Source organism: Anarhichas minor, unplaced genomic scaffold (genome assembly GCF_050575085.1).
Source record: "Anarhichas minor isolate MPS153535 unplaced genomic scaffold, ASM5057508v1 ptg000136l, whole genome shotgun sequence".
NCBI classification, from domain to species: Eukaryota; Metazoa; Chordata; class Actinopteri; order Perciformes; family Anarhichadidae; genus Anarhichas; species Anarhichas minor.
Window position 1 is genome coordinate 9,498,210 of NW_027466582.1, and position 8,256 is coordinate 9,506,465.

The following is an 8,256-nucleotide window of genomic DNA, read 5'->3' on the forward strand; positions in this document are numbered from 1 at the left end:
AGACCAGGGGAAGAGAGGAAGCGAGGCTTGATGATAGTGAGAGAGAACAAAGTGGAGGGGAAGGACCAGGAGACAAGCTGAGAGCCAAAGGGAGACAAAAACAACAAGGAGAGAAGGACATCGGAGGACAAAGGGGGAAAAAACTGAGAAAGGAGAAAAATGAAAAAGGAAATGGACTTTTCTTTCTTTCTGTATATTGATTTGAGGCTGAAAGTGCACCTCCTCGCAGTCATGTGTTTAGAAAATAACAGGTGATGGCCATGATGTCTAAAGTCAGATTAAGCTGTGGGACATAAGCAGATTGCAAAGTCTGCTGTCACACGACCAAAGAGAGGAGAGTTTAGAGACAGGCAGTGGGAGAAAGGAAGGAGGGGTGGGGCAAGAAAACAATAGATGAGCGAAGGAAATGAAGAGGGAGAAATGGAGAATAAAAGAGGTCACAGGAGGCAGATAAAAAGACACTCAATTAAACGGCTGAATGGATAGCCCATTAGACCTGAACGGACACCTGCATCCTTCCCCTCCTCTCCTTAAGCCACAGGGCAGGAAAATGTCAGCTCCTGGTTTGGGTTCATCAGCCTCCCATCAGACACCGCCGTATACAAGCTAGCTGATAATCAGAGCTACAGGTACGAGTCAATATGCAACTCTCTTCGCTGCAACGGTGTGTCGGTTTTTTCTTGCTTGTTCTACAAACACACACAGGCAATTGCACAGTGGCAGAGAGGGAAGGAAATGAAAGAGACCTGTGCACTGACTTTGGAAAGGAAAATATCCAGAGGCTTACCGAAGCTCCTCAAATATGCTTGCTCATTTTTTTTTTTTTTTTAAATCAAAAAATAAGAAAAGATCTGTTGAGGATGAATGTAAAAATACAATAGAGGTGAAATTGTGAGGATATCAAGAGTCCTAATCTTTCTTGTGATCTGCTGTCTTCTGTTTATTTCACAATTTCTCACGTGTATTCACACCCTGCAGGCTAGAACATGCAGCGTCTTTTGCCATGTTCAATAAAGCAATGACCGGGTGTGAGAATATCTCATCGGTAGCCGTGCGAGGGAAATGGAGTCAACTTGCTTCAATAGGTCTACTGAAAATCTTAAAACAGATTGCACAAAAAGAGAAATGAATCCAAGTGCGTTTCAGTCCGCCATAATGCTTGGCGTGTGGATAACGGATTGGAGGGTCGTATCAAACGGATGGGGATGTGCGTTGTTTCAAGTGTGGGCAAAATTGCAATTTTAGCATTACAGCTTCTCTACCGAAATGAGATTAGTTTTAATTCATCAACTAGACACTGACTTTTGTGCTCATGTCTGTTTCCATTAGCTAAAGCTGACGCAAATTCTTTCCGTCTCTGTTTCTATTGGCTAAAGCCGACACATATTCTTTCTTTCCTGGGCATATTTCTCCTCTCACCTTTCCTGGCACAAATACCTTCAAAGCAAAAATAATGGAAGACTGATTTAGAGAGAGCTACACAAACACCTCCTTTGAGCAAGAGGAAAGGAAGGACAGGGAAAAAAATGGAATTCAACATAGCAGGAGGAGACGTTTTGCATAGCCCTAGTGGGCCGTGGACAATAGAGTGTCATGCTGATTCAAAGAACATGATTTTAGGTAAGCCTGCCTCAATACGTCCTCCCACAGAGCCCATCCCCCCCCGTGTCCTTGGTTCACACAGAGAAACGTTCATACGTCTGACCGGCTGTGCTGTCGATGGGAGCACGTATTCTGCTTTCTGTCTTTCAGTCAGTCGCTAACCCTCCTCCTCTTACTCCTTTATTCAGCTGGCTGGAGATGAAGGTCACCACATCCTAACCTGATCGGGGGCCTCACATCATAGCCAACACAGGAGGGCTTTCTGCAATCGATTGACTTCTTGTAGTTTGGACGTCAGTGCTTTCATTTGTATGTGCCTCCAACTATCTTTACTGCATGCTTGGAATTCACATGGCATTGCTCCTGTTTACGGGACACATTAAGACACAGTTTTAAATGTGTATATATCGCGGCATGGGTGAAATTATAGGTATTTGCCGCTTAGTGCTATAGCAACAAACACATCCAACAAATGACCTCCTGCATATATTAACTAATTAGAGCAAATACACAGTAAACATTGAACCCGTCTCCCAATTAGCACTATCACCAGCTTCCATAATAAACCATTGACAAGCCCTGTTTGTTTTCCTCCATTACGCAAACAAATAGTCGTAAATTACAACAGCTAGGCTCCTATGAAGTTAAAAGTCTCATGGTACTCCCACACACCGACGCAAAGCATGGAACAATATGGCAGCAAGTGGAAGTATCATACCATTTAAAGCGCAGCCACTTCAGAACGTATATCACACAGAGAGTAAATGAAATATTCCAACTGAGTTTGGAACGTGTCAGATCTGTGTTAGAAATGTGATATTGCCTACATCAAAAACCAAATTGGCTCCCAGAAGTCCCTGCAGCTTGTCTCTGTTTAAAGTCGTCATTAATTCACAGTAACATGCATTATTAATCCAAACCCGCACATCCGTCTTAAAGCACACGTAGTTTTTAGTTTACGTGTTTGCATTCTCACAGATGGCAACCTGTGATAGACCCACACAGGAGGAAGCCACCCGGGACTTGGCACAATACCCGCTATGCTGCCAGTTTCTTTCATGTTTTCATGATTCCTCTTAGCAATACAAACACATTGCTTTTTATTGATTCCCACCATTTTACAGTCTACTGGAAGTGGAGACAGCCACCTATGTAATGAGGCAATATAGATAAATTCATGTAATCATAATACAAATATATTTTGAGTTTAGTTCCCCAAGAAACTACCTACGAGGATATTTGTGTTACCAATGTTTTGTGTGTTACCGTTGTTCTGTCCTGTAAAAGCTATTTCATGCTTATAGTCCCGCCTTGCTAATACTATATCGCTGACATTTATTCAGAGCTGCAGTGCATGACTCCTGGCCTCCCACTATATTTCCACAACACACTCTACTGTCCTTTCTGTGTCTCCTCACAGAAGCCATCAGAAAACAGTAATAAAAGACCCCGACTGAGAGTGGGCTGAGAGTGGACTGCTCAGAGGCAAACTAATCTATCTTTACTTTGTATCTGCTGGCCTTCAACACTCATTGTTTTTCTACTCGCTCTCACTTTACACAGACTCCCTCTCTCGCTGGTTTTCCTTCTCTAAAAAACATTGTTTTTCTTACACCTCTCATTGACTTTAGATTTTCTTCCATCTCCCTTGGTGGGATTGTGAGAAGGACAGCGCCACATGTGTTAAAAAGTTTTTTTTTTTCTTTAAACAAAAAATAAAGATTCCTTGTGAGCATTTTCAGCTTTGACCTTGAGTCAGGTCGTCTAAGCCAGACGACCAGGCAGCAAGACATGCTGCAGCAGGGCTCTTCTCAAGGGACAGTTTCACAGAACAATTGCACATATAATCCCCAACCCTTCTGATACGCAGGGAAATGCATGAGTGGCAATGACAAGGAGTGATAGGCTGTGAATAATAAAAGCCAATGCAGTAGACAAGCCTTCCACAAGGCAGTAGAAGAATACAGGACTCAGATGTATTTGATTTATAAAAATAGACAATATGTCAGAGGAGGCAGTTATGCTAGAACGTGTTACCCTGCAAACACGGTCAATCATCTAAAGCCTCCTCTCTGAAGCGAATAATCTTTTCCAATGAAGCTGGTAAATCTAAAAAAAACGAGTCAACACTAAGCAAAAGAAGAAAACTAATTTCATACCTCACAGATATTTCCCATTTCAAAATGCCAAGAAATCTGTACCAAGAATTAATCACCATCGAGCCTTTTGTAACTGAAGCATGACAGCTAGACCTTCAAAGTCTCAGGAATGTAAACATGTTTAAGAAATCCATCTAGATAGTTCTCTGCTTCAAGCCCATGTGTGGTGCTGCATGATAATGTAAGACAGATCTCCTTTTTGTTCTTGGAACCCACAGTGGGTATTTTTAAACCGTGGAAATCATTTGCCAGTAGAGAGGAGAAGGTTTCATATTTCTATAAGCTACAGCGCGGCCAAGTGACACGTGAATATTTTAAGCAGCTTTGTGCCTATTTAAATGTGTGTTGCTGTGAACGTGCTGGCAGTGGGCCAGGGCAGGGTGTTATCCTTAATTCCTGCAATCCCAAACTAAACTCCATGCTGATAATTCAGGCTGGCGGAAAGGAAAGGCAAATAAAGTCAATTAACGACAAACTCCCCTTGAATTTGTTCCCTCTGCCCTTGCTTGTTTTTGACAACCTTGTAATGTCTCCTCCATGAACACAGCTGATGGCATGAAAAGAGTGTTCAATATTAGAAATGCAATAAAAGGCCTTCATCCTTCATCCCTCCGCATTGTGAAAGTAGTTAGATAAAGCTGTCATTTGCCAGAGGACTGAAAAAAAATGCCTTGATTGAAAATTAAAAACAATGTTGTGTTTAGTCATAAATATTCCCACACGTGTCTGTATTGGGGAAAATATAAACATATAACTAGGAAATAAACAAACAAAATGAGCTTCTCGGAGTCAACAATACTTTCAGCAGCAGCCAATGGATCTGTTTCTGACAGAGCGGTCTAAAGATGGCAGTGATAATGTCTCACAGCCGCAGAACAACTATGGTCATCAAAATTAAAACACTGTCCCTGTTTCACTGTTAATTTTCCCTCTGTTGAAGTTCTTCCTGGGACGTTGTATGAATTAGACACAATTAGCAAACTCAATTAGCATTGATGGAATGGCAGATGTGATGACTCATTGCTTGAGTGACTGAGCATTTGTAACGGGGACAGCTAAATAAGATCATATACGTACAGTGCCATGGAAGAGTGCAAAATTAGCTCTTTTTAGGAGCTAATATAGAATATAATGCAACCCTGCATTTCCACCTACGTGAACTGTAACTGAAGGGAAAAAATGATGTTAGCCAAGCATAGCTCAGCTTGCAAATTCAAAACGAAGTTCAGTTGTTCATGCCACGCAACTAAGCTGTTACATTATACGTTTGAAGTGGACATTTTACAGCTTTTTCTTTAGCCTACATTGTACGAATGCATGTGGAGAGAATACCAAAGTGGCAATTGAAAAAAAGAGATCTTGTTCTGGGAGAGCCTCAGCAGCATCAGTAACTACAAAGTCTCTTTCAGTGATCCCAAAAGGCGAGTGTGAAATTATTATAAAAAGGGAATCTTATCTCCAACGTATCTCATTACGTCGGCTGCACCGGGCCCGTTTCAGAATCAAAGTAAATGAATTACCTGTAAGATTTATAAATGAGGAATATTCAGCACAATCATTAATTTCTGTGTGGAAATTAGCTCAGCACTTTTGCCTGCAGCTGGTGGCCAGAACGCTTTTTTCTTTCTCTGACACTTGTCGCTCTACACGGTGAGGCCGATGCTGTGAATACAAAGGGCTGACTATGTTTTGGTGTTACAGTGTGTGTGTGTGTGTGTGTGTGTGTGTGTGTATGTGTGTGTGCATGTGTAAAGGTCTCCGCCTGACAGGAGAACAGTGGTTGTACAATGTGAAGCGCCTGTCTGGGCAGAATGGAACTTGGGGCAGGAGCAGCCAGACCCAGGGGAGCTGACCCCCTCGTTTAGTCAGCCTCTTGCAAGCAGCTGGGATTATCTGCTGAGCAAGCACATCCTGCAGGACAGGAAATGCATATAAAAAGTACGAATGGGGTCCATTGACTCTCAAGGCATTTTTGTATTTCTCCTCTCACTCACATACTTAAACACACCAACTTGCACCAACTTGCATTTGTTTTTTTTAATAAAAATCAAGCACACACGAGTCTATCGTTATCTTTCTCTCTTGGAAACTGAGCTCCTTTATAAGAAAACACAGACAGATACACATATCATCTTTTCTAAAGATAATTAATTACACTACACGAAACTAAGCCATCTTACAACGGATAGATGAGACGTGGCTGCTGCTTGACTGACAGAGTAAATGCTGTTCAAAAACCCAGCGACACATCATACTCTATTTAAAAGCATAATAATTGTTATTTTTGGTCAGCAACAGGCAGCAGGCTGCCAGGTTCGCTGTCCGTGGTCCTGATCAGGCGGTTCAGTGGCTTGTTTGGTCGCACTAGCAGGACCATGGACAGAGACCCGCCTATTTTTAGCCTCGTTTCAGCCGCTCCTGCCTCCAGAACACAGGCAAAATCAGGCATGATTTACCTCTGATCTTACGGTGACATGGATCACCTCTTATGTTGCATGATTATTTTCCCGTTGTGTCAGTGATGCCGGATGCCTTGCAGGGTTTCAGCATAAACAATATTTTGGTATGGCGACGTACAGTCAACTAATGACTCCGAATTGAATCTGATGCTGTTTGACTTTATCAAACTACCGTGATATCAATTACCCAAATTCCCCCCGAGGTATAACAAATATCTTATCATTTTTTCTCGACATCGGTTCTCCCAGGAATGTACTCCTTGTTTGCCGGCATGGAAAGTTCTGTGTAAAATGCTACCGTGCAGGGACTTTTGTCCTCCCCCATGGATGACTGAATAGACGCCCGGCGACTGTCAGACAACGTGTGAGACGGGAAATCGCTCATCGGGATGCAGGATGCAGTACGAAGACAAGCACATCCCGTTACCATAGCGCCGGCTTCTGCGGACGCCGCCTGACTCTTAAACAGGACCCTCGGGGGAATTGGGGATTGTAAGGATGTGTTGTCAACACTTGATGACATCCGTTGTCAGGGAGGGGAAGGGGTGGTGTGGGGGGGGGGCTGCCCTGTCACTCCAAGATGCTCTCAACAAAAATCGAAAACACAACCATCCTGAAACGGATCTAATTAAGCAACGGGCAAAACCTCAGGAGGCCGTGATTTGGTGGGAACACAGATGTTAATAGCAGCATTTTGAGGTTATGAATCAGCAACAATGCACTGTAGTGGTAACTGTTGAAGAACTACTTTAATCCTCATCCTTAATTATCATTCTGCCACCAGGCGAGCGTTCTTAAAGAGACAATCAATGTTTAGGCTAATGAACTACACATACTCTCAGAATGAGGTATTTTATTCTGTAAGTGTATTTCACTTTTGGTACATTTGGCTCCCAACGTGTCTCAGCCAATCACCACTGAGAACCGGGACTATTAGTTTGATCGTTGCCAATAACGGTATAATAAAATCAAATCACGGGGATTCCCGTTGGATAGCAGTTGAGTGGGATTAAGGATGAAAAGTAGCCTACTGCCCGGCATATCGATTGGCCCTTGTGACAGATTAGAGCGATTGATCTGCACTCCGGGTGTAATGTTTACATGTATACATTTACTGCAGAGGACATGTTGGGGTGTCAGCAGTTAAAAAGGCCGTGAAGATACAAGACTCCGTGATCAACGAGTCTGGTAGAGATACCCTTCTTCTGTCCGCGAACTGTTGCATATGTGTGCTCCTTCTTTTACGGGTTAGCTACAGTAGATTTCCGTTCAAAGTTACTGGAACATCCTTGACGGTGTAAAATGCCTTCAAAATATCGTTACAAAACATTATGAGATTATAATGAAACAACTGTCAACTATTCATCAGAGTCATCATTAGAGTGCTGGTCAAATTGTTTTGCCAACTAAAACAATGCAAGAGTGGGACGAAATGTCTCGATACATCTGCTTTTTGCGTTCAGTGAATCCATGCATTCGCTGTCGACAATCCAGGCGGCGTGTCGCCAGACATCGTTACAGATGATACCGTATTATAAACAAACAGATTCTTACCAAATCTTAAAACGTGTGGCATCCCGCGAGAGTGACCAAGAAACAGCAGCAGAAGCGGGATCAGCCTGAGGTTGGACCTGAAAACGAGACTGCTTATCATCAGATGATGGGAGGTAATCTTCATGTTGTTTTTAAAAAATGCACAGTGGTTTAATCCCCCCGGTGCGCGGGTTTGATTCCCCCGTAATTATTTTACGCTCGTTGGGCAAGGCAGGGTGACGGCGGCCCTGGATGCGCAAGATCACGGCATGGTCACTCGCGCTTTCCCTAAATCCATTAGCAGTCCCGGCATGATTCATTCCCCTTCTCCTTCTCCTCCTTCACTGCGCCAAGAAGCAACAATCCTTCGGGTCGAGGGACAGCGGGACATCCATGTCGAGGGGTACGGATCCAGTGGGGAGGGGGGAGCCCAAGCATGGGCTGTAGGTAAGGTACTGGAGAGGGTTGGAGAGGGGCTACAGAGCACCACGCATAGGATACAG

General features: G+C 43.3%; 1 protein-coding gene across 1 annotated transcript in view; it reads right to left on the reverse strand.

Moving 5' to 3' along the window:
* LOC142941721 (glutamate receptor ionotropic, kainate 2-like) overlaps positions 1-7,919 on the reverse strand; it is a 49,068-nt gene extending 41,149 nt beyond the window's left edge. Inside the window, exon 1 of the mRNA XM_076083750.1 lies at positions 7,775-7,919. Within this exon, the coding sequence (XP_075939865.1) occupies positions 7,775-7,898 (124 nt within the window). The 5' untranslated portion in view covers positions 7,899-7,919. The remainder of the gene's footprint in view (positions 1-7,774) is intronic.
* Positions 7,920-8,256: the final 337 nt, after the last annotated feature.